At 47.2% G+C, this 27,228-nt stretch overlaps 1 protein-coding gene across 1 annotated transcript in view; it reads left to right on the top strand.

Annotated features, from left to right (window-relative positions):
- The window catches only part of LOC135546641 (roundabout homolog 2-like), a 651,734-nt gene that overhangs the window by 256,372 nt on the left and 368,134 nt on the right, over positions 1-27,228 (top strand). Inside the window, 1 exon segment of the mRNA XM_064975230.1 lies at positions 26,309-26,635. Within this exon segment, the coding sequence (XP_064831302.1) occupies positions 26,309-26,635 (327 nt within the window).

Here is a 27,228-nt window from a genome sequence, read left to right as displayed (position 1 = left end):
GAATAGACCCTGAGTGTTCTCTTTACATGTTCATAGACACCAGAATAGACCCTGAGTGTTCTCTGTACAGGTTCATAGACACCAGAATAGACCCTGAGTGTTCTCTGTACAGGTTCATAGACCAGAATAGACCCTGAGTGTTCTCTGTACAGGTTCATAGACATCAGAATAGACCCTGAGTGTTCTCTGTACAGGTTCATAGACACCAGAGTAGGCCCTGAGTGTTCTCTGTACAGGTTCATAGACACCAGAGTAGACCCTGAGTGTTCTCTGTACAGGTTCCTAAACACCAGAGTAGACCCTGAGTGTTCTCTGTACAGGTTCCTAAACACCAGAGTAGACCCTGAGTGTTCTCTGTACAGGTTCATAGACACCAGAATAGACCCTGAGTGTTCTCTGTACAGGTTCATAGACCCTGAGTGTTCTCTGTACAGGTTCATAGAGCAGAATAGACCCTGAGTGTTCTCTGTACATGTTCATAGACACCAGAATAGACCCTGAGTGTTCTCTTTACATGTTCATAGACACCAGAATAGACCCTGAGTGTTCTCTGTACAGGTTCATAGACACCAGAATAGACCCTGAGTGTTCTCTGTACAGGTTCATAGACCAGAATAGACCCTGAGTGTTCTCTGTACAGGTTCATAGACATCAGAATAGACCCTGAGTGTTCTCTGTACAGGTTCATAGACACCAGAGTAGGCCCTGAGTGTTCTCTGTACAGGTTCATAGACACCAGAGTAGACCCTGAGTGTTCTCTGTACAGGTTCCTAAACACCAGAGTAGACCCTGAGTGTTCTCTGTACAGGTTCCTAAACACCAGAGTAGACCCTGAGTGTTCTCTGTACAGGTTCATAGACACCAGAATAGACCCTGAGTGTTCTCTTTACATGTTCATAGACACCAGAATAGACCCTGAGTGTTCTCTGTACAGGTACATAGACACCAGAATAGACCCTGAGTGTTCTCTGTACAGGTTCATAGACACCAGAGTAGACCCTGAGTGTTCTCTGTACAGGTTCATAGACACCAGAATAGACCCTGAGTGTTCTCTGTACAGGTTCATAGACACCAGAATAGACCCTGAGTGTTCTCTGTACAGGTTCATAGACACCAGAGTAGACCCTGAGTGTTCTCTGTACAGGTTCATAGAGCAGAATAGACCCTGAGTGTTCTCTGTACAGGTTCATAGACACCAGAGTAGACCCTGAGTGTTCTCTGTACAGGTTCCTAGACATCAGAGTAGACCCTGAGTGTTCTATGTACAGGTTCATAGATACCAGAATAGACCCTGAGTGTTCTCTGTAAACGATCAAAGACACCAGAATAGACCCTGAGTGTTCTCTGTACAGGATCATAGACACCAGAATAGACCCTGAGTGTTCTCTGTACAGGTTCATAGACACCAGAGTAGACCCTGAGTGTTCTCTGTACAGGTTCATAGACACCAGAGTAGACCCTGAGTGTTCTCTGTACATGTTCATAGACACCAGAATAGACCCTGAGTGTTCTCTGTACAGGTTCATAGACACCAGAATAGACCCTGAGTGTTCTCTGTACAGGTTCATAGAGCAGAGTAGGCCTGCCATAGATCGAATTTTAAACCAATATCTAAGTTAAATATATGGTGAAATGTGACCAATACGTTTCTATGGTACATGTATAGCCTAGAGAGAATTACATGTATATATGATAGGCTACTTATAGTGTTTAGGCTTCCTCTTTAAAATGTTGTGCATTTTTAAAACAAACAAACTTCTAGACTGCTCATTGTTCAACGCCCTTTTGCAGATACTGTAGCAGACAGACCTTTTCCACAGAATACTGTTGATATGCTGGAATCAGGGTTCGTGGGTTGTCATGATGATTGCTGCCATTAGGGGGAGCTCTGAGCTCACATAGTAACAGCCTGTCTCGTGTGAACAATCTACAGGCGGCTGCGGCATTGTTGCCTCCAGTGCATCTCTGTCCAGTATACTGGGGATGAGGACAGCCAGACCCGGCGCTAGGATAACGTGACTAAGGCGTCAGTTGAAATCGGCGAGGGGGCACACTTTTTGGGGAGCTTCTTGCATTGTAATTATATTGAAGTCTGCTTATATATCACGCTGTACCACAATAAACATACAGTTCAAATTGCTTATATTAGTTTTACATCACCAATGTTCCAAAGTCTAATTATTATCGGTCAATATTAGCCCATGAGGTCAAATTTATAATTGTGCTTGTCTCTGAATATATTATTCTCTTGACCCACCATTCACAATCTTCTCGTGCTCTGCATGTTTAATGTGCGCGCGCACCAGCGTGCCACTGCAAACAGATGACTAACGTGGCAATCATTCCTGTGCTGCCACTCACTGTCCGCCACATCCAGGCCAGCCACATCAAATATTAATGACACACACATAATTAGAAGATCTATCTCGATATGCTGTCTATGAACACAGACATGCAATGCTGTCTGGGCATAATATATATATATATATATATCACACTGAAAAGTAGGTTGTTTTTAGGCAGGATCATAATTAAGTTACCTGTAGAAGTTACCTGTAGAAATTAAGAAAGTGTAATATTTCTTTATATAGGCCTATATATTTGAGGAAGCATTTAAAGGTCCAAATGCAGCCATTTTTATATCAATAACAAATCATTTCTGGGTAAAAATGAAGTAACTTGCTGTGATTGTTTTTAATTAAAATGGTTTAAAGGAACAAAAATTGCTTCTTATGAAAGAGCCATTTCTTAAGCAAGGATGTTGCTAGTTGTCTGAGTGGGGAGGGGGGGGCTAGCTGTTGTTGGCAGAGAGGTCTATTAAATCATTTACCACCTGGTGATGTTACCAGGCAGGACAAATCCATCCCACCAAACAGGCTGAAATATCAGGTGGTCTTTGAAATATATATAAAACACAGTTAGATCACATGTTTGACTACACTGGGCATTTAAGATGTTTTTTCCTTCAGATCAACATAATAGATATTATGGTTAATAAAAGTTCTCTCCTAAATGTCTAAATTTGTGAATAATTTCCACCCAAAAAATCATGTTAATCTCTCGAAGAATACAATAGGTTATATGAGCCTGCTGAGCTAGGCTACTTCCGGTGGGTCAAGGACAGAATGACCCAAGTGCTTCAAAGTCACTAGAGTGGTCCCGCAGCAGCATACCCGTGGCACGGGTCCAATTCGTTTGAACTTCATAGGCAGTTCCAACAATATGGCTTTGCCCAATGCACACTTGAGCGCACTCCGTTACCTCTCCTTCATCCACCCTTATCTCCCTCCCGCCCAGCCTCTCTCCTCCCCCTCCGGATTCTTGTTTTGTGTATGTGTATCAGTCGGGGCTGAGGCTGTGCGGAGTGAGCATAGACCATGGGCTCCTAGGGATAGCGCTGTACAGAAACCAAGAGGGAGGAAGAGGATAGGTTGTTCAACTGACTTGACTGTACATTTACAGTGCTTAGGCACAAGCAAGGCACATGTGATCCTGTGGAGCGAGTTCCCTATGAAATGTAAAAATGTACTTATTGACTGAAGTACATGGGACTTTGGGGTTTGTTTAGACACATTTAGACTTGGATATCTATGTATTGATGAGTAACGGCTGAGAGACTGAGAGATTTGCAAGGTGTCCGCCCGGAAGGCGCGTCTCAAGGAGCAGAAACCAAGACGGCTCCTAGATGATTGGATGCGTTTCTCTTGAACCCAGTATAAACAGTGTATACTTTATTTTAGGTTGTCATTTCATATTGTATGGTTTCGTACTTATTGGAAAAATAGACATGGCCATTGCAAGTTAACTTGTGGGAAAAGCAGCTGGAATTTCAGATGATCGCGAGTGAATAATTTGTTTTTACGGCTTTGGATATGAATCTATCCCGGGCTCAAACGTGCGGGCTACAATGAATCCTCTAAATTCTTGGACATCTCAACTGGCTTTAGTCAGTAAATAGGACCTATATAAATCTCAAACTATTGAAAGAAAACTATTTGCTGCTGTTTGGACATATTTTCCCGGCGAAATCCAAGGATTTGCGCGTAAACCGTGGATGTTTAATATGCTAGTATGGGTCCGCTAGCGTTCATCCTTGTTGCTGGATTATTGTACTTTCAAGTTGATGGTAAGTTATTTATGGAATTTCACATGTTATCAAAATCATTCTGTCGTGGAGTTGTATGTGTTTGATATTGGGAAATAATGGTGCTTTCCAAAAATGGCAAAGTTCAACTCTTGCAACTCATTTTCTTCAGATGTTGTATTCTTATTTAGTATTTTCCTCCATACAGTTTTAACTATGGTTAATGTTGATATACACTTTATGTGATAGAATATGTAACAAGCTTCTCATGTCGCTGGTTATGATTAGGTTCTGCCATGGGCAGTGTGATTGTACAGTATATGTGTTTTATTTTACAATTAATTGGAGACCTGATAGACTGTTTATCGGAGGAGTTCTTGGTGGAAGTTATTTCTATAATCTGGAACGTTAACCCTGAAAGAGGTTATAAAATGGTTTTAGGTTACTGAAATGACGAAGTCAACACAAACGGAAATGTCAGATATCGTTGCCTTCTGTTTTACTGAATTCACACGTATAATAGCAAAAATTATGAATTCATCGAAAGTAGTTATATTTGGTGAAAAAAAAGAATGTTAGCCATTCAGAAAATACCCATCTCCATCTTGTCTCCTTGGCAACAGCATCACCACTTTCTGCGTGATGGTATCTAGCCCTGTGACACCTGATGGCCAGTAGAACCCGGCCACTATACCTAACCCAAAGGTGTGCAAATTAGCATAACATATCAACAGGAAAACATAACCAAACAAAAGGTTTGCACTACATTCAACACTGTATGGGTTGATCAACGATTTAATCACTTATTCGCTGCAAATTATTTTTCCTCTCTAATGAATTTACCGACAGGGATATGGTTAGATCTGCTTATTTATTTAATACAATATTACATTCCACCTGCCCTTTTGGACATAGCTGAGCTCACAGGTGGAGCTGTGCAAGTCTTGGGGAGAGAGATGGGTGTGGACATATATGTGATTGCTTTCAGATTCAATCAGGATCCAAGCCAAATGAATGATGCATAACACAGCATTTATTCCTGCTGAATAATAACTAGTAGATTTTAAACATGACTGGCACTCCGTTTATTTCCTCACTGTTGTTTCATCAATCTTTAATGGTGATACTGTTGGTAATTGTGAAAGTAATTTATATAATTTTGTTTTATTTCTCCCACACGGTTGAAATTAGAGCCCCCTTCTCAATCAATATAACGGGGAGAGTCAGCATTATTTTTTATGATTTACAAGGCTTCTTGGGAATCATTGGCCTACAAGGGAGCCAGTTTAATGGAGACATTAAAAGAGCTTCAACTGCAGAGTATTGTGATATCATAAATCAGAGGCCAGGTGACAGGAGGCCTGATATGGTCCTGATCAAGCATGTGACTAATAGAGAGATGAGATAGGTGGGCCATTGCACCAACACTGAGGTTTACAACGTCACAATCCTAATGCCTGAATCATGTTTACTGGAGGGAGGTGTTCATCACCCCTCAGGCACTCACACATCTTGTTCTTGAAAATGGGTAAGGTCAGTGGTGGGTATTCTTGGATACCAAGGGAAGCCAGGCCCCCCCACCAAAAAACTAACAAAAAAATGTGTAAAATATTTTTTCTTTCCTCTCTCTGTTTCATAATGTTCCTTCGATTTGGATGAGGCTGAATATAACTCATTGGAGAAAGCATCAGATCAACGAAACAGCGCCCCTCTGTCTCTCTACGTGTAGGCCATCTATCTGATGCTGTGTGGTCCAAAAGAGTATGACATTGTTGCTGCCCGTAGCATTGAATGCAAGTGAAGCCAGCGAGCATTTGGCCTGCCTTGATGATTTAAAAAACAAAATAATAGCCAATCTGCGTTGAGATAAACTGAGTGAGCTCAACTGTGAATGGTCCTGGCGCCCCAAAACAAATGTAAAAGGAAGCCAGTTTGGATGTGGTATCACTCCTATCAAATCGCATTGAGAACATATAGGTTATTGACAGAAACAACTTGAATTGTTGCATCTCATTGTGTTGTTGTCCTCCGGTGGCTAGCTAGCTAACATTAGCCCTTTCCTAAATTAGCCATGGTGGAGAAAGGTATTTGGACTTGTGGTTTTACTTCATTCTCTATACTGGCCAATGATTATAACAGCAATTCTGATCCAACCATACATTCACACGTTGTTCTGCCTCTGACCTGAGAGGATGGAAGTTCAATATGTAGCTAGATGTAGAAGGCTTATGTTAACTAGCTAATGTTGCCCATGCATGGAAGTTAGGCTAGTGAGCAAGCATTTTAGCCAGGTAGCCCAGGACAACAACAAATAAAAGCATGTCCCATATGACAGAGTGATAGACCGTTTCATCAACATGAAAGAGAGGAGGATAGCATTGGTGTTTCTCGAAGTAGGGTAAGTCAACACAAACGCGCATACACAGAAATCAGAACCATGGACAGCCACATCATATTTAGCTTACGGTGATTGGACTAAATTGTTTTTGGTATCTTTTAGATGATTTGATGAAGTTGAAATGTTGCTGGAATAGTGGAGGCAGCTCCTGTTTTCTTTGTGACTTACGGTAACTCTCTGTGGTTCTAAATCAATAGTTGTTTAGTGGTCTGAAAATGTTGAAAACATTAACTTGCTTCACCATGCTGTAGGTCATGTACTTGTTTGTTACCCTTACATGCAAAATGCTTTGTGGACTTAACTGGACAGAGATTGCTCTCCGGTTTTGTGAGGAAACAGAGTTGTGGTTGAATTTATTCTGCCACTGTGTATTCTCATTGTCTTGGCCTTTAGGCCTATATATCACAGTGACAAGGCATATGAACTAACAGGTTATAGAGCAAACAACGCAATTATCACAAAACACAGGTTGTAATATGGCCTTTTTTCTGGCTTCCCCAGTGATTGTAGACACACACCACTACTGGGTAAGGTAAGGCTAAAACCTATTGAGCCTGTGCTATATGGGCATTTTTGAAAGAGGAAGCGGTAATTCATAAAATGTTGTTTTTGAGGCTCCCAGTTGTCTTCTATTGCATTAGTAATGTCAACACTTGCTGTGTTGTGAGCAATGATTCACACTTACTAGCGTTTGCTTTGTGTTGTTTGTACAGCTTCAAAAACATGTGAGGATGTTGATTTTATTTGTTGAAGGCAGGGGTTGACACTGGGGCCCCTGCTCCTTCCTCTCCTCCTTTGTCATTTTTTAGGTACAGTCTTTGGTTTCTGTGGCTATTTGTATCCCTACGGAGTCTGGGATTCTAGCCTCCTTTGTAGCGAGAACATGGATTCTCTCTCTCTATCCCCATCTGTCTCTCACTCAATTCATTTTCATTTTAAGGGCTTTATTGGCATGAGAAACATATGTTTACATTGCCCAAAGCAAGTCAAGTAGTTAAAAAAACAAAAGTGAAATAAACCCCCAAAAATTGCAGTAAACATTACACACACGTAAGTTCCAAAATAATATAGACATTTCAAATGTCATATTATGTCTATATACAGTGTTGTAATGATTTACAAATAGTTAAAGTACATAAGGGAAAATAAATAAACATAAATATGGGTTGTATTTACAATTGTGTTTGTTCTTCACTGGTTGCCCTTTTCTTGTGGCAACAGGTCACAAATATTGCTACTGTGATGGCACACTGTGGGATTTCACCCAGTAGATATGAGAGTTTATCAAATTGGCTTTGTTTTCAAATTCTTTGTGGATCTGTGTAATCTGAGGGAAATATGTGTCTCTAATATGGTCATACATTTGGCAGGAGGTTAGCAAGTTTCTCTCTCTCTCTCTATCCCCATCTCTCTCTCTCTCTTGCTCCCTGTCTCTCTTTCTCTCTCTTTCTCTGCTGCCCCTCTCTGTTCTCTGTTCAGCCAAACCCACTGGTTGCTAAGCGCTGGCTGCAGGCATGGCTGGATGGCCAGTGGGAAAGGGGCGCACCTTCCTGTGAGTCGTGAATCACTCCTCCCAATCATTTCTCTGTCACCCTCATCCAACTCTCCCCTCTACTCCACCGCCAACTCCACCACTACCCATCACCCATTCTTTCAGAGGTAATCTGTGGGTCCTTGGGAAGGGAGGAGCCATCTCTAAGAGTCCACTTACGCAGACAAAAAGGTCTGGAGTTGCATTCACTGGGCAACATGGGCAACAAAGGCTGGCTGGCTGAATGGCAGTCAGGCAGTGTTTAGTGTTCTGTGATTAATACTGTTAGTGTGCTGCTGCTGCTGCTGGGGTTGAGAGAGAGAGAGAGAGAGAGAGAGAGAGAGAGAGAGAGAGAGAGACTGGTTGTGAGAGAGAGAGAGACTGGTTGTGAGAGAAAGAGAGAGAGAGAGACTGGTTGTGAGAGAGAGAGAGAGTGGTTGTGAGAGAAAGAGAGAGAGAGACTGGTTGATAGAGAAAGAGAGAGAGAGACTGGTTGTGAGAGAGAGAGACTGGTTGTGTGAGAGAGAGAGACTGGTTGAGAGAGAGAGAGACTGGTTGAGAGAGAGAGAGAGAGAGAGAGAGAGAGAGAGAGAGAGAGAGAGAGAGAAGAATAGGGGAGAGAGAGAGAGAGAGAGAGAGAGAAGAATAGGGGGATAGAGAGAGAGAGAGAGAGAGAGAGAGAGAAGAATAGAAGGAGAGGTGGGCATAGAGAGCGTGAAATAAAGAGATAAGGAAGGAAGGAAAGGGAGATGGAATGGAGTTGGAGGAGGAGAGGAGCACCAAAAGAAGACATGCCAGGCAGTAAGTGAGAGCTGGAGAAATTGAAAGAAGAGGAATAGATCCAAAAGTGTTTCGGTTAGAAAATGGTTTTAGTTTTGACATATGCTCCTAAGGTTACAGGAAAATTACAGTGTTTATTGGCCAAGGTTGAATGGAATCCAGTAAGAAGAAAATGTACCCTTAAATCTAAATGTTGGCCCTGCCAGGATGGCCATGAATTCCCCATTATTAGTGACCAGTTGTCTGGTACCAGGTCTCTAAGGCTATACTGTAGTCTGCTGTTATTCTAGCAGGAATAGAATAAGAAGAATAGTTGAACATGTAGACTAGTGGACATGAACCCATGACCCTGTCGTATTCTGAGGACCTCCAAATACTCCTGTCTGATCATAGAGATTGTTGTCATCTGTGAGTGTGGGGTGGTGAAATGTGACATGGAGGACTAATGCTCCATCCGCCTCAGGGCTGGGGTTTCTCTACTGCTGCTGGGTCAAGGGAAACTACCCACACAAGGTGTGTGTGTGTGTGTGTGTGTGTGTGTGTGTGTGTGTGTGTGTGTGTGTGTGTGTGTGTGTGTGTGTGTGTGTGTGTGTGTGTGTGTGTGTGTGTGTGTGTGTGAGAGAGCAGCAGGGATGCTAGGGCAGAGGTAGGTTATGACATGGGTATGAGGTAGGTTATGAGATTGGTTGTGTGTTGGATAGAAATTGTCAAGCTGAACCAAATGTTTTACCAGTGAATAGCTGTGTAGTCTTAATGGTAGGTTTAATAGTGGTGACTGAATGAACTAGGTCTAGGTGCTGGGTGCTGGGTGCTGAGTGCTGGGTGCTGGGTGCTGGGTGCTGAGTGCTGGGTGCTGAGTGCTGGGTGCTGGGTGCTGGGAGCTGGGTGCTGGGTGCTGGGTGCTGGGTGCTGGGTGCTGAGAGCTGGGTGCTGGGTGCTGGGTGCTGGGTGCTGAGTGCTGAGTGCTGGGTGCTGGGTGCTGGGTGCTACTGCAGTTCTAGGACTGCTCTCATCTCCCTAAGCATCTACACTGTTTACTCTCTGATTACCATCAAAGATGGGAGGAGAGAGAAGCCCAGGGAGAAACTGAAAGAGAGAGAAAGAAAAGGGAAGGTTGAATGTCGGCATGTGTAATGAGGTTATCAGTCAGATGATAGGTCAGCATCACAGGCGGGGTTAACGAGTGTTCCCTCACTGGTGACACAGAGCTGTCAGCTTCTGTGATAGTTGAACAGCCAGGCCCGGCTCTTCTATACATTACAACACAAGTGTACCCACACAGGCAGCACAGAACACAACACAACACAGACAGCACAGAACACAACACAGATGGCGCAGAACACAACACAGACAGCACAGAACACAACACAGACAGCACAGAACACAACACAGACGGCCCAGAACACAACGCAGACAGCACAGAACACAACACAGACGGCCCAGAACACAACACAGACGGCGCCGAACACAACACAGACAGTACAGAACACAACACAGACAGCACAGAACACAACACAGACAGCACAGAACACAACACAGACGGCCCAGAACACAACACAGACAGCACAGAACACAACACAGACAGCACAGAACACAACACAGACGGCCCAGAACACAACACAGACGGCCCAGAACACAACGCAGACAGCACAGAACACAACGCAGACGGCGCCGAACACAACACAGATGGCACAGAACACAACACAGACGGCTACAACCTCAGTTTAGAGCTGTTCACTGTCTATTCTGGTCTATGATAATAACGCAGGAGAAACCACGGTGCTCAGGTTGACTTAATACCCATTGTTCTCTTGAAGGAAAGTGCCGTTTTTTTACACACTGTGGAATTCTTAGGGAAATGTAATGTGCATGGGGGACTGTAGAGAGAGAGAATAAAAGAGCAGAGTGGAAAGTTGATAATAGCACTTAGTGTTTTGTTACCTCTGCTCTGCTCTGCTCTGGTCTCAGCACAGCATACCCCTGACATTTACTGTGCAGAGAGAAAACAGTGATTTAGACTAAATTCGTTTTTGTGTGTAACCACTATGTTATTTGCTTTTTCACATCAGTGTATGTAACATTGAACTAAGATTTTAAAAAAGAACATCTCTCTCTTATCTCCACACACACACACGCACGCACGCACGCACGCACGCACACACACACACACACACACACACACACACACACACACACACACACACACACACACACACACACACACACACACACACACACACACACACACACACACACACACACACACACACACACACACACACAAACACACACACACACACACACACACACAATCGCATCACCTCTCCCTGGTCTTGAGGCGTAGACCTGCAGGCAGCCTGGTAATGTTGATATACAGTAATTGCTGTAGCTTTGGATAATCCACTGAAGATTAGTTTGTATTAATGCAGCCTATTGATCTATGGCATTCAACCAGCTTGTGAACGCTGCCCAAACTGGTGTTGTGATGGACAGATCGTCTGTTGTAAAGTGGATGTGTGGAGCAGTGTCCTCATCTTAATGGAAGAGGATTGGTTTGAGGACAAGATGCCAACAGAGAGATTAGGAAGGGAGGAGAGGTAGAAACAGAGAGGGAGGAATGGAGATAGCTTGTGTGTTGGGGCTTATCTTTGTTTTCGTGTTGCAGATTTGGGTTTGGGGAAGCGCCTAATCAGTTGGTCTCCTGTTGCCTTAACCCTGCCCCCTGGCTGGCTGTCTCACAGCAAACCTGCCCTCTGGTTGGCTGTTTCACAGCAACCTGCCGATAGCAGTGAGTCAAGTCAAGTCAAGGCTGAAGCAGAGGCAAACACACACACAGACAGAGAGAGGACAAACATTCAATGTAGAGCAAAGAGAAGCAAACCCACTATGACCTGGAAATAGCTACAGTACAGTAGTTTCACAACACAGGTACACTAGTAAGAGGACGTACATGACAGCTCAGCAGATTATACCACTGTTGCATTTAGTGCCATTAGATGCTTTGCAATGGTACTGTTGATTAGGGTTAAAGGCCATTGAAATGGCTTTTCCCAGAGATGTCTTTTGAAGATGCCTGTTGGTGCCTGTTGAGAGTGTTTCTCTCCCCAGGCTTAAACAGGAGTTCAGGGCTGCTAATGAAAATGCATGAGCTCTCCTGTCTGTGTGAGATGGGTGAAGACAGAGAGAGTGCACGGCACTCGAACACACATCCGTCACACGCAGTAGTCCCGCTACGGCAGTAATGCAGCCCAGAGTGGAAGCAGCCAGTGAATCAAGCCCCCATCCACCACCCCACCAGACCCGTCTTCCTCTCCAGCCCCATGGATCACCCTGCCATGACTGCCTGCTCCCTGCCTGGCCTACTATACCTCATGGCTCTCTACACCCTGCTAGTCTCTGTTCCAACTAGCGCTGGGCTCCAGCTAGATAGTAGTGCATGGAGATATTGCATACCTGTACACATAAACAAGCAAAGATGTATGCCTACAGATCAGAGGGTGATATGCAACAGTGCATGGCTATATTTCAGTCTATATAATTGGAAGACAGCCAACAGCCGTTCTATTTTGTATAATTAATCATGCAAAGGGTAATTTAATGATTTAGAAACAGCAATCCAATGAATGCCAATTGTCTGTAGTGTTTTTATTAGCCTGTAGTGTCTCACTGTGTCTCTGGTGACCAAGCCAGGCAGGCAGCCAGGCAGGCAGGTGTCAGGCAGACAGGTGTCAGGCATACAGCTAGGCAGGCAGGTGTCAGGCAGGCAGCCAGGCAGGCAGGTGTCAGGCATACAGCTAGGCAGGCAGGTGTCAGGCAGGCAGCCATGCAGGCAGAGAGCCAGGCAGGCAAGTCACAGGCAGGCAGCCAGGGAGGCAGAGAGCCAGGCAGGCAGCCAGGCAGGCAGGTGTCAGGCAGGTCTCTCCACAGGGAGATTATTTCTGTAATGGGTGCTAGATAGTAGTGCATGGAGATAGCGAGGCGAGGCGAGGCGAGGCCCTAGCGAGGCGAGGCAGGACTGTTTTTGTTGTGGCAGTGTAAGCTGCAGCGCAGGGCACAGTTCAAATGTCACAGTGATTCCTGCTGACCAACAGTTGATCGCAGCCCTGAACGTTGGAACTCTGGGATTCTGATGATAATGATGTTTGTGGAGAGCTGCTCAGAGACATTAGTCTTTTACAGGCCCTCAGTCAGTAATATACAGACACACAGTGGCTGAGTGGTGGCTGTGGTGTGTTGGTGACATTGCTGACGTTGGGAGCTGATTGCTACTACTGTGTTTAAATGAGGTTTGGTCCAGGGGAGGTTCAAAGAGTTCCCACTCCACTTACACCCTGCCTCCCTGGCCTTTAGCCCTTAGCCCAGTGTAAATGCCTCAGACATGATTTTCAATCAGAAATACTGTTTTTCAGGTGAGTGCCATAGCCCCGAATAAAATATTTCTGTGATGTACTCTTTTTTTATTTTATTATTATTATAAAAACAATTTTTACATGGTTGGGGTCGGAATTATTTTCAGATATCAAAATGGGGTCGTGGGCCCAAAAAGTTAGGGAACCCCTGCCTTAGCACTTACCCAGGATGGATGAGGTGTCCCACAGAATAGTGCTTTAATAAATCTCATCCAAGCTCCATATATGCTCCAGATTACAAAACAATACAAGTACCAGTGTACCAGCCTAAAGGCCATTTGATTAAGTTGCACTCTCCACCTTATACAGTAGTCTATCACGGTAGAGGCCTGTGGTCCATGGCTAAGGCAGGTTTCATTACCTGCGGCCTGACAGATTGCTGTGTTTGTTTAGTACAGGTCAGGTCCCCAGGCACACCTCCAATTATCAACTCATCTCTCAACGCTGTGTATCACAGCCACCTGGATGTGGCTGTGGCTGCTTCTCCCATCCTCCCTCCACTCCTCCCCTCCTCCTCTCCTCCCTCCCTCCCTCCGCTCCAGTCCTCCCCTCCTCTCCTCCATCTCCTTCCCTCCTCCTTCCCTCCCCTCCTCTTCTCCCCTCTGCTCAGCTCAGCTCATCCTTGCTCTGCTCAGCTCAGCTCTGCTCTGCTCAGCCCTTCTCTGCTCAGTTCTGCTCTGCTCTGCTATGCTCAGCTCAGCTCAGTTCTGCTCTGCTCTGCACAGCCCTGCTCTGCTCAGCTCTGCTCTGCTCAGCCCTGCTCTGCTCAGCCCTGTTCTGCACAGCCCTGTTCTGCTCAGCCCTGCTCAGCCCTGTTCTGCTCAGCTCTGCTCAGCCCTGTTCTGCTCAGCTATGCTCAGCTCAGCTCTGCTCAGCCCTGCTCTGCTCAGCCCTGCTCTGCTCAGCTCTGCTCAGCCCTGCTCTGCTCAGCTCAGCTCAGCCCTGCTCTGCTCAGCCCTGTTCTGCTCTGCTCAACCCTGCTCTGCTCAGCCCTGCTCTGCTCAGCCCTGCTCAGCCCTGCTCTGCTCAGCCCTGCTCTGCTCTGCTCTGCTCAGCCCTGCTCTGCTCTGCTCAACCCTACTCTGCTCAGCCCTGCTCTGCTCATCCCTGCTCTGCTCAGCTCTGCTCAGCCCTGCTCTGCTCAGCCCTGCTCTGCTCTGCTCAGCCCTGCTCTGCTCAACCCTGCTCTGCTCTGCTCTGCTCAGCCCTGCTCTGCTCAGCCCTGTTCTGCTCTGCTCAACCCTGCTCTGCTCTGTTCTGCTCTGCTCTGCTCAACCCTACTCTGCTCAGCCCTGCTCTGCTCATCCCTGCTCTGCTCAGCTCTGCTCTGCTCATCCCTGCTCTGCTCTGCTCTGCTCAGCTCTGCTCTGCTCTGCTCAGCCCTGCTCTGCTCAGCCCTGCTCTGCTCTGCTCAACCCTGCTCTGCTCTGCTCTGCTCAGCCCTGCTCTGCTCAGCCCTGCTCTGCTCTGCTCAGCCCTGCTCTGCTCAACCCTGCTCTGCTCTGCTCTGCTCAGCCCTGCTCTGCTCAGCCCTGCTCTGCTCTGCTCAGCCCTGCTCTGCTCAGCCCTGCTCTGCTCTGCTCAGCTCTGCTCTGCTCTGCTCAACCCTGCTCTGCTTATCCCTGCTCTGCTCATCCCTGCTCTGCTCATCCCTGCTCTGCTCAGCAATGCAATACAGGTGGAGAGAGTAAAGAGATTACAATGCTTGAGGGAGAATCAATTGGTGCTATTCATTTCATTGCTCTCCCATCGGTAGGAAGGAGCTGTTTAGAAAAGCCCAGCACCTGAAAGTGAGGAATTGGCTAAACAATTGAGGCCACCTGCTCCTGCACACACACATACACACACCATTAACACAGCAAAGTAAACATTACTCACACACACACAAGCACACACACACACAGCAAAATCCCAGCCTATAGTCACCCATGCACATCTGCAGACGTATTTTCTGGTAAGATGCATGCAACACATTCATACAAAGTAAACCCAGATAGTATATGTTTTGAATATCAGCTTCAGAAGGGGGAGTACATGCGGTGCCTTCTGACAGTATTCACACCCCTTAACTTATCCCACATTTTGTTGTGTTACTGTCTCAATTGAACATGTAATGTATATACAGTATATATATAGATATAGATATGTCTTTAAAAAAAAATGTTCTTCGACACTTTCGCAAATTTCTTAAAAAGAATAATACAGAAATATCTAATTTATATAAGTATTCACATCCTTGAGTCAAAACTTTGTAGAAGCATCTTTGGGTACATCTCTAACAGCTTTCCACGCCTGGATTGTGCAACATTTGCCCATTATTCTTTTCAAAATTCTTCAATCCCTGTCAAATTGGTTGTTGATCATTGCTAGACAAACATTTTCAGGTCTTGCCATAGATTTAAGTCAAAACTGTAACTCGTCCTCTCAGGGCCATTCACAGTCTTCTTAATGAGCATCTCCAGTGTATATTTGCCCTTGTGTTTTAAGGTATTGTCCTGCTGAAAGGTGAATGAATATCCCATGTCTGGTGGAAAGCAGACTGAACCAGGTTTTCCTTGAGGATTCTGCCTTTACTTAGCTCCATTCCGTTTATTTTTAATCAAAAAAACTCACCAGTCCTTAATAATTACAAGCATACCCATAACATGATGCAGCCACCACTATGCATAAAAATATGGTAAGTGTTACTCAGTGATGTTTTGTATTGAAATTGTCACCAACATAACATTTTGTAATCAGGACATTTTTTCAGTATTACTTTAGTGCCTTTTTGCAAGCAGGATGCATGTTTTGGAATATTTTTCTTCTTTCTTTTCACTCTGTCAATTAGGTTAGTATTGTGGAGTAACTACAATGTACTTGATCCTCAGTTTTCTCCTATCACAGCCATGAAACTGTAACTGTTTTAAAGACACCATAGGCCTCATGGTGAAATCCCTGAGCGGTTTCCTTCCTCCCCGGCAACTGAGGTAGGAAGGACGCTTTTCTCCCATCAACCAATGGGTGCCCTTCTTTGCGAGGCATTGGAAAAACCACCCTGGTCTTTGGGCTTGAGTCTGTATTTGAAATGCACTGCTTGACTGCGGGACGTTACAGATAATTTGAATGTGTGGGGTATAGAGATGAGGTAGTCATTCTCATGTTAAACACTATTATTGCACACAGAGTGAGTCCATGTTATTATGTAACTTGTTAAGCACATTTTTACTCCTGAACTTATTCAGGCCATAACAAAGGGGTTTGAATACTTATTGACTCAAGACATTTTAGCTTTTCATTTTTTATGACTTTGTATAAAAAAAATCCCCAAACATAATTCCACTTTGACAGTACGGGGTATCCCGTGTAGGCCAGTGACACAACATCTCAATCTAAGCCATTATAAATGTAGGCTATATCACAACAACATGTGGAAAAAGTCGAGGGGTGTGAATACTTCCTGACTGCACTGTAATGCAGCAGCACACGACACCATTGGAGAGTTTGAAGTGTGTACTGTACTGGTGAGTTTATGGCTGTGCAGCGCAGAGCCCGACAGACAAATGACCAGGCACAGGACCACTCTGACGACTCTGGAGGAGGGGAGGGAGGGACCAGCACTGGGAGGGGGGTAGTAGTGGGCTGTATGCTTGAGTGGGCCTCACATTGGAAATCATTTCATCTGCATCACACAGTTCAGTGTCCCTGCCAACGCCCTGACAGCCCCACAGAGAACAGGGCCAGATTCCTCACGCTAATCAGCTACAACTTGGAGGGAGGGAGGGAGAGAGGGGGGGAGAGAGAGAGAGAGAACACCACCCCCATCGACACACTCCCAGACAACAACGCACAGCCCAAATGTTCCCCTCTTTTCTTCCTCTCCTCTTTATTCCCTCATTTCAAGTCAGCACTCTCAGCTCTGCTTTGACAGGCTGTCTCCTGGAGGAAGAGACAGCGACACACTGTTGATGGTAACTGAGGAAGAGATTGAGGAACAGGAAATAAGAGAACGAGAGAAAGAGAGATGGATGATTTTGGAGAGAGTGGCAGAGCGAGGCAGAGACAGATAGAGAGAGAATAGCAGCTCCATGAGATGCAGGGTATGTGAATCAGCTTGGCCCATTGCTGTAGAATCTGATATTCTCTTTCCCTCAAGTATCTATTTATATACTGTAACTGCAGGGGAGGAAAATGAAAAATACACAGAACAGACACAAAGTCAATAAGACATGGCTGCCCAATGCAGTCTGATCATTGTTACAGGCAGAGAGAGCATGTCTACTGCAGTGGAAGGTTTGGGTTTGGGGCAGCTCCTGGAATTACCCTGACAATCAAGTGTGTGCTTTCAGTGTATAGCACCTAACAGTGATGGGCTCAGGCAGAGTGCAGGGCACGAGTCTCTGCCTGCCTGCCTGCCTCTCTTCCTGCCTGCCTGCCTCTCTTCCTGCCTGCCTGCCTGCCTCTCTTCCTGCCTGCCTGCCTCTCTTCCTGCCTGCCTCTCTTCCTGCCTGCCTGCCTGCCTCTCTTCCTGCCTGCCTGCCTCTCTTCATGCATAACTGCCTCTCTTCCTGCCTGCCTCTCTTCCTGCCTACCTGCCTCTCTTCCTGCCTGCCTCTCTTTCTGCCTGCCTCTCTTCCTGCCTGCCTGCCTGCCTGCCTGCCTCTCTTCCTGCCTGCCTGCCTCTCTTCCTGCCTGCCTGCCTCTCTTCCTGCCTCTCTTCCTGCCTGCCTCTCTTCCTGCCTGCCTGCCTCTCTTCCTGCATGCATGCCTCTCTTCCTGCCTGCCTGCCTCTCTTCCTGCCTACCTGCCTCTCTTCCTGCCTGCCTCTCTTCCTGCCTTCGCTGCAGTTGATGGAACTAGAATCTGCTTTGCACCTGTGAGCTCACTGGCAGCCAGCCAGCTATCTCTCTCTCTGGAGAGGATAGGTCATATTCCAGTCTTCAGGGGTTGGTTAGTTAGAACCTGTAGGATAGGTCATATTCCAGTCTTCAGGGGTTGGTTAGTTAGAACCTGTAGGATAGGTCATATTCCAGTCTTCAGGGGTTGGTTAGTTAGAACCTGTAGGATAGGTCATATTCCAGTCTTCAGGGGTTGGTTAGTAAGAACCTGTTGGATAGGTCATATTCCAGTCTTCAGGGGTTGGTTAGTTAGAACCTGTAGGATAGGTCAGATTCCAGTCTTCAGGGGTTGGTTAGTTAGAACCTGTAGGATAGGTCATATTCCAGTCTTCAGGGGTTGGCTAGTTAGAACCTGTAGGATAGGTCATATTCCAGTCTTCAGGGGTTGGTTAGTTAGAACCTGTAGGATAGGTCAGATTCCAGTCTCCAGGGGTTGGTTAGTTAGAATCTGTAGGATAGGTCAGATTCCAGTCTTCTGGGGTTGGTTAGTTAGAACCTGTAGGATAGGTCAGATTCCAGTCTTCAGGGGTTGGTTAGTTAGAACCTGTAGGATAGGACATATTCCAGTCTTCTGCGGTAGGTTAGTTAGAACCTGTAGGATAGGTCAGATTCCAGTCTTCAGGGGTTGGTTAGTTAGAACCTGTAGGATAGGTCATATTCCAGTCTTCAGGGTTGGTTAGTTAGAACCTGTAGGATAGGTCAGATTCCAGTCTTCAGGGGTTGGTTAGTAAGAACCTGTAGGATAGGTCATATTCCAGTCTTCAGGGGTTGGTTAGTTAGAACCTGTAGGATAGGTCAGATTCCAGTCTTCAGGGGTTGGTTAGTAAGAACCTGTAGGATAGGTCATATTCCAGTCTTCAGGGGTTGGTTAGTTAGAACCTGTAGGATAGGTCATATTCCAGTCTTCAGGGGTTGGTTAGTTAGAACCTGTAGGATAGGTCAGATTCCAGTCTTCAGGGGTTGGTTAGTTAGAACCTGTAGGATAGGTCAGATTCCAGTCTTCAGGGGTTGGTTAGTTAGAACCTGTAGGATAGGTCAGATTCCAGTCTTCAGGGGTTGGTTAGTTAGAACCTGTAGGATAGGTCAGATTCCAGTCTTCATGGGTTGGTTAGTTAGAACCTGTAGGATAGGTCAGATTCCAGTCTTCAGGGGTTGGTTAGTTAGAACCTGTAGGATAGGTCAGATTCCAGTCTTCAGGGGTTGGTTAGTTAGAACCTGTAGGATAGGTCAGATTCCAGTCTTCAGGGGTTGGTTAGTTAGAACCTGTAGGATAGGTCAGATTCCAGTCTTCAGGGGTTGGTTAGTTAGAACCTGTAGGATAGGTCAGATTCCAGTCTTCATGGGTTGGTTAGTTAGAACCTGTAGGATAGGTCAGATTCCAGTCTTCAGGGGTTGGTTAGTTAGAACCTGTAGGATAGGTCAGATTCCAGTCTTCAGGGGTTGGTTAGTTAGAACCTGTAGGATAGGTCAGATTCCAGTCTTCAGGGGTTGGTTAGTTAGAACCTGTAGGATAGGTCATATTCCAGTCTTCAGGGGTTGGTTAGAACCTGAAGGATAGGTCAGATTCCAGTCTTCAGGGGTTGGTTAGTTAGAACCTGTAGGATAGGTCAGATTCCAGTCTTCAGGGGTTGGTTAGTTAGAACCTGTAGGATAGGTCAGATTCCAGTCTTCCGGGGTTGGTTAGTTAGAACCTGTAGGATAGGTCAGATTCCAGTCTTCAGGGGTTGGTTAGTTAGAACCTGTAGGATAGGTCAGATTCCAGAGGAGATAACAGGTTGATGTGTTCTCTGAGATAAGTTGCTGTGTTATGTATGGGTGTCCCCTAGAGATGAGCTGTGTCTGGCAGGGACAGCAAGGAATCATGGCAAGGAAACAAAACAATAATCAGATCGAACTTCTTTAGTAAACAGCCCTGTTTTCCATGCTATAGTTCATATCATTTTACATACAGCAGGTTTTTGAAGGACCAAGGAGATTGGTCTGCTTCGTGTTTTCATTTTTGCCATGGAAAAACTCGGGACGGTAACTCTGGTTAAACTACTGGTATCGTCACAGCCCTGGTGTCTGGGTGACTGTGTTAGGGCCACTGTGGTGTGACGCCACTGACAGCGCCCCTAAAGAAGATGAATCTGGGTAGCAGAGGGGGCTGAAAGGGCCATGTGCGGGGTGACACGGCAGGCCAGCACGGAGGCGTGAGGCGACCAGTAACATCATCCTATCGCCACCCCCAGTTTCCCCCGACTACCTGCCCACATCCCCCTCTGATGACATGACAGATATGGCCCTGTCACCCTACACACCAGGGACAGGACACAGGCGGGACAGAGAGGGAGAAGGAGAGAGAATGAAGGTACAGGGAGAGGAGGGAGAGATATACAGAGTAGACAACCAAGATTAGACAATACATATTTAATAAATATATGTATATATGTATGTACGTATGTATGTACGTATGTATGTACGTATGTATGTACGTATGTATGTACGTATGTATGTACGTATGTATGTATGTGTATGTATATTTTTTTAAATGTATACATGTTGCATTCGTTCACATTCAGCTAACATCTCATGCAGAATGGATGCCTCATTCTAAATGTGTGCACATCTTCAGTCCTAACCCCATAGCTGATGGAGTCTCGGCCAGGGTTTCTATCTGGTGGTTTATGGGGCTTCAGTGACTGGAACACTGCAACGCTTGGGTCTGAGGTTGCCCTTGGATACCTGTGATCTGCACACTCTCCTGTCTGTTGGCAGAATAACTGATGTCTCTTTGGGGAGCCCTTCTTTCCTGTCCTGGAGGAGACAGTTGCGGGTATTGATTTGGTCGGTGAGCTGTGAATTCTCCTGGGAGCTAATAAAAATAATGACAACAAGATGATCAAAGGCCCAACCTTCTGGTCTACATATGAATACATGTGTGCTAAAGATAATAGATATAGAGCTGCTTCTTGTGTGGTCACTGTGTGGGGAGATATGATGCTACTATTATTGCCTCCTCTATCCATGGCAGTGAGAGAGGAGAAGGAGATAGAGAACTGCGTTCACACATACATGCAGTTAAACAGGTGTTTACAGTCAGGCTTTGGACAAACAGCGATAACATTCTGGCTCCAAAATGAGAATGTCAAAACTTCTCATAACAAATGTCAGTGTGTTGGAGGTTTTTATGTGTCAATGTGTTTTCTGGGATTTGTTTTAATGATTCGGTTTATGACTTCTTTGCAGTCAATAGATGTTTTGCTAACAAATCCATGTTGAAGAAAGGCCCTGCTAGATCTGAGCCACAAGAAAAAGACACAGAGCTATTCAGACCACTACAACAGCATCTAAGGACTGTTCCCAATCTTGGTCAAGCCCCTTGAGTAAAAACACAAGGGAGGAGGCAGTGGGGGCAGTCATCCCTCATATCATCCCCTCCCTCTCCTCTGTGCTTCTTTGTTTGCTCCCTGGTCTGTGCTTTAGTTGAGGATTGGATACCTGGCTGCTCGGCCCAGCGCGCCACGGTGGTGGTATTATTGCCTAGCAGGGAAAAGACAGCCGTTTGATTGGAACGTGTGCCCTGAGACTCTGTGTGAAGTGCACTCACCTCAGCTCAGAGAGCACTTCATTGCACAGCACCAATGATCACATTAAGAGGGCAACAGAAAGCATATTTACCATAAAGGGAGTGAGAAAGGAGAACGAATAGGAGGCACCAAATTGACTCGCTCTCCTGTGAGTCAGGAGGCTGGTGAGCTGTATGGCCTAGTGGCTGATGGGAAGATGCATTAGCCTTTCACTTCCTCTCTGTCTCTGGGTCCAGCTGTGGCTGGGGTATCACATAGGGAGGAGGGGAGCCAGGGGACAGTGATGCTAGGGGACATCACTGTGTGTGTGTGTGTACGTGCACTTGCGTGTGTGTGTTTGTGTGTGTGTGTGTTCACTGGGGTTACTCAGCTGTGTCAGATGGCATCATTTCACAGGTGTTAAATGCTTAGCAATTTTGCTATCAACCGTTTCATTTACATGTAGATGGACGGATTCATTGCGGTAGCATCAGTTTTACTACTGTATGAATATATAGTAGCCCAACCATCCTCCTCTAGACAGGAAGGTCAGTCTGACCAGTCACGTTTGCCCCTCCCCTTCCATCTACACAGCTCTGGTTTGCCTGGTAGGAAAAGGACAATTGTGGATGCATCTGCTGTGTAAATGTCCACAGGAAACAGGAGAGCAGATGGAGACTGAAAGTTTAAGTAATTAGAAGGCAGTAGATTGGAAAACAAATTGGATTAAAATAAATTAGACTGAATCGAGTCACGGCAGATTCGATGTGGAGCCTGGGCGTTGGTTTGGGTGTAGAGCTACTGTGGACCCAGTGGATTGTGGGGGAAGCAGATGCTCCAATGAGATCGGAATGAATGTGTCGTTGACACTCCAACTGGGGGAGAGGGTCCCCAAGTCCTTATCTCAACCCTCCATTTATCTATGTCATCATGTTAATTAGTACTGCATTCGTTAACTCACTTAGCACCACAATACTAACCTGAACCCGTACCCACCAACACTGTCAGAGACACTGGCTGCAAGGCTCGTCTGAATTTGTGCTTACCTTCCCGAATACTGCCAATGGAGGAAGAGGTGGGAAAAGCAAGCGAACGAGAGTCAGGGGAGAGTAGTTCCGTTATTGAATAGAAAAAGCAAATGGCTGGCCACATGGATTTTCTCGTTTCAGAACCAATAGCAGATGTATAGTGAAGCAGCTACACAAATCCATGGAGATTAGATCAATGGAAGATGGACACCAGGAGCTGATTGTGCCTCCCAACCCCCTCCCCTACAAGCCCCTGTATGTGGCCCCACTTAGGCCCTGGACACCAGGCCTGATCGCTAATCAATGTCAGGGAAATGGAGGGAATTAGCCCAAATTAGGTGGAGAGAGGAACAGACAACGGCCCTGTTCTGGGGTCAATACACCACTGTCTGATCTGCCTGACCCCTGCTAAGAGGAACACACACAGGTGTTTGAAGTGTTTTACCGCTGAATGGCAGGTTTCTCTCTCAGTGTGTCTTTGTAAAAGTGGACCAGACTGGGGTATAGTGAGTCCTTGTAGGTAACAGTGAACAAGGCTGGGGTATAGTGAGTCCTTGTAGGTAACAGTGAACAAGGCTGGGGTATAGTGAGTCCTTGTAGGTAACAGTGAACAAGGCTGGGGTATAGTGAGTCCTTGTAGGTAACAGTGAACAAGGCTGGGGTATAGTGAGTCCTTGTAGGTAACAGTGAACAAGGCTGGGGTATAGTGAGTCCTTGTAGGTAACAGTGAACAAGGCTGGGGTATAGTGAGTCCTTGTAGCAGAGGACAAGGCTGGGGTATAGTGAGTCCTTGTAGCAGAGGACAGGGCTGGGGTACAGTGTGTCCCTGTAGCAGAGGACAGGGCTGGGGTACAGTGTGTCCCTGTAGCAGAGGACAGGGCTGGGGTACAGTGTATCCCTGTAGTAGAGGACAGGGCTGGGGTACAGTGTGTCCCTGTAGCAGAGGACAGGGCTGGGGTACAGTGTGTCCCTGTAGCAGAGGACAGGGCTGGGGTACAGTGTGTCCCTGTAGCAGAGGACAGGGCTGGGGTACAGTTTGTCCCTTTAGCAGAGGACAGGGCTGGGGTACAGTGTGTTCCCTACCCCCAGGGAATGAGGTGGGACAGGGAGTGTTCCCACCCAGCTTAATAAAGAGCAAAAAATCTACTGATGTGCTGTGACTAATGTATGTCTAACTGCAGTTGGCCCAGGCAGACAGGCAGGCAGACAGGCAGGCAGGCAGGCAGGCAGGCAGGCAAGCAGGCAGGCAGGCAGGCAGGCAGGCAGACAGGCAGGCATGCATGCAGGCAGGCAGGCAGGAGGGAAGGGCATAACATTGTACCCACACACACCTGACACTGCAGTCTTACACTGCACACTGCCAAACACCATCCTTTCTGCTTCATCAAGACTATTAACTGCAGTGTATTGCGTTATATTTTTCATTGACTGGGAGGTGCCTCGTAACAATACATCCTGCATTTATTGATCAACATTTTGCTGCCAGCAAGAATAGAGTTTTAGATGGGGGTGTTGGATAGGATTCGGAAGGCAGAGGACAATACAAAGTAAATATTTGGCAGAGTAAAGCCCTGTTCGTTGTGCTCCAGGACTGCATGTGTGACGGTTTGGTGGTGGATCAAACTCTTTTGTCTGGAGCTTTTGCAGGGCCTCAGTGATGCAAATGTGGCCTCTGGCGTCTTATCTGCAGGGTTTAGACTTGGTCACAGAGAGACACACATGGCACTGAGACTGGGCTGGGGCAGCATTATCATAGTGGCCAGACTCACAGCCCTGGCCCAGTGTTAGACTCACAATAAAGGAAGAGGCCATGTTCTGAACCTCAGGGGAATAGCATTTTAACAGACCCAGCCCTGGCCCCCCAGACCCAGTCCTGGCCCCAGACCCAGACCCAGCCCTGGCCCCAGACCCAACCCTGGCCCCCCAGACCCAGACCCAGCCCTGGCCCAGACCCCGCCCTGGCCCCCCAGACCCAGACCCAGCCCTGGCCCCCCAGACCTAGCCCTGGCCCCAGACCCAGACCCAGCCCTGGCCCCAGACCCAGACCTGGCCCCCCAGACCCAGACCCAGCCCTGGCCCCCAGACCCAGCCCTGGCCCCGCAGACCCAGACCCAGCCCTGGCCCCAGACCCAGCCCTGGCCCCAGACCCAGCCCTGGCCCCAGACCCAGCCCTCGTCCCAGACCCAGCCCTGGTCCCCCAGACCCAGACCCAGCCCTGGCACCCCAGACCCAGTCCTGGCCCCAGACCCAGACCCAGCCCGGGCCCCAGACCCAACCCAGGCCCCCCAGACCCAGACCCAGCCCTGGCCCAGACCCCGCCCTGGCCCCCCAGACCCAGACCCAGCCCTGGCCCCCCAGACCCAGCCCTGGCCCCAGACCCAGACCCAGCCCTGGCCCCAGACCCAGACCTGGCCCCCCAGACCCAGACCCAGCCCTGGCCCCCAGACCCAGCCCTGGCCCCGCAGACCCAGACCCAGCCCTGGCCCCAGACCCAGCCCTGGCCCCAGACCCAGCCCTGGCCCCAGACCCAGCCCTGGTCCCAGACCCAGCCCTGGTCCCCCAGACCCAGACCCAGCCCTGGCACCCCAGACCCAGCCCTGGCCCACCAGACCCAGACCCAGCCTACGGAACAGTCACATTACACAGTGACAGACCTCTGACAGTGGGGGGACAGATATACTTTTGTTTGTGGCTGTGTCCACAACGCCCCCTCTTCTCTCCCCTTTGTGAATGTGTGTTTTGTGTGTGTGTGTGTGTGTGTGTGTGTGTGTGTGTGTGTGTGTGTGTGTGTGTGTGTGTGTGTGTGTGTGTGTGTGTGTGTGTGTGTGTAGCTGGGGTTCAGATGTAGGTTGTCTCCGCGCCGCCGTACTCTTTTCACTCTTGGGTTCAATTACCAAATAGGCCTTAAATGTATGGTTGAGAGGAGGAGATGGCTGATGTTGGACTGGCGGTTAGACTGGTGGTTGGACTGGTGGTTGGAGTGGGGGTTAGCCTGGTGGTTAGACTGGTGGTTAGACTGGTGGTTGGACTGGTGGTTGGAGTGGTGGTTAGCCTGGTGGTTAGACTGGTGGTTAGACTGGTGGTTAGACTGGTGGTTGGACTGGTGGTTAGACTGGTGGTTGGACTGGCGGTTAGACTGGCGGTTAGACTGGCGGTTGGACTGGTGGTTAGACTGGCGGTTGGACTGGCGGTTAGACTGGCGGTTAGACTGGCGGTTAGACTGGCGGTTGGACTGGCGGTTGGACTGGCGGTTAGACTGGCGGTTGGACTGGTGGTTAGACTGGCGGTTAGACTGGCAGTTGGACTGGTGGTTAGACTGGCGGTTGGACTGGTGGTTGGACTGGCGGTTAGACTGGTGTTGGACTGGTGGTTAGACTGGTGGTTGGAGTGCTGTCCTCCTATCACCTGATGAGGTGGAAAGACAGAACAAACAAGCACTAGAACCTATAGCTACGGTAGTTGAATGGATGCTAATAGGATCATCTTCAATAGTCTCTTCCTGCCTCTAAGTGATGTTTATACTGTATGAGAGAGTTGAGAATTCTAGAATGAAGAAATCTTGTTTCAGGAAAACAGTGAGCTGTTAAAAGCATATTATGTCCACTGTTCATGTTGTGGTGTTCCTCACCTCCTTTCTTCTGTTCTCTTCCCAGGATCCCGTCTGCGTCAGGAGGACTCCCCACCCCGGATCGCGGAGCACCCCTCTGACTTGATTGTGTCCAAAGGGGAGCCGGCCACCCTCAACTGCAAGGCAGAGGGGCGGCCCAGCCCCACGGTGGAGTGGTACAAGGACGGGGAGCGGGTGGAGACGGACAAAGACGACCCGCGGTCTCATCGCATGCTGCTGCCCAGCGGCTCCCTCTTCTTCCTACGCATCGTCCACGGACGACGCTCCAAACCGGATGAGGGCTCCTACGTCTGCGTCGCCCGCAACTACCTGGGAGAAGCCGTCAGCCACAACGCCTCGCTGGAAGTAGCATGTGAGTCAACAATTAACGACATAACATTTAGTTATTTTTCTCATTTGTCCTCTTAGGTTGTTTATGTTGCTCTCCGTGTTTTTATGCGTAGAATGATTCCCTTACCAACCTTACTGATGGAAAAATCAGACAGAGGTTGTTTGTCCCTTGCTCTCCAGAAGGAATGACAGGGTTTACGTTTAAAGCCTCAAGACAGACTGAAACATAAAACATTGTCTTGTTGTTGGGCATCATGGTTTTCTGCCAACATTTAATAATGTTATTATTTCAGAAGAATACAATTTGTCTTTGTGAACTACAGGAAATTGGACTGTGTTTGTTCTGAAAATAAATTCAAGCCGGGGGGGGGGGGATCAGAGTACCTGTAATAGAACAAATAGACTCTGTAATTACATGACATGCTAGTGTTTATTTCATCTTCTTGTTTCTGAGTGTCTGAAAGAGCTGTAGAAATCCTCTATGTCATAGCCTGCATTAAACCCAAGCTAAGACTGGGTGAGGTCTACTTTTAAGAGAATGTTTGATCTGTGCCTTCATTGTTTTTTTGGCATATATTTTGAAGAGATGATTACACAGAATTGTGTTGTATTTTG

This window comes from Oncorhynchus masou, chromosome 9 (genome assembly GCF_036934945.1).
Source record: "Oncorhynchus masou masou isolate Uvic2021 chromosome 9, UVic_Omas_1.1, whole genome shotgun sequence".
Classification (NCBI taxonomy): Eukaryota; Metazoa; Chordata; class Actinopteri; order Salmoniformes; family Salmonidae; genus Oncorhynchus; species Oncorhynchus masou.
This window is presented reverse-complemented; position numbering and strand designations above follow the sequence as displayed.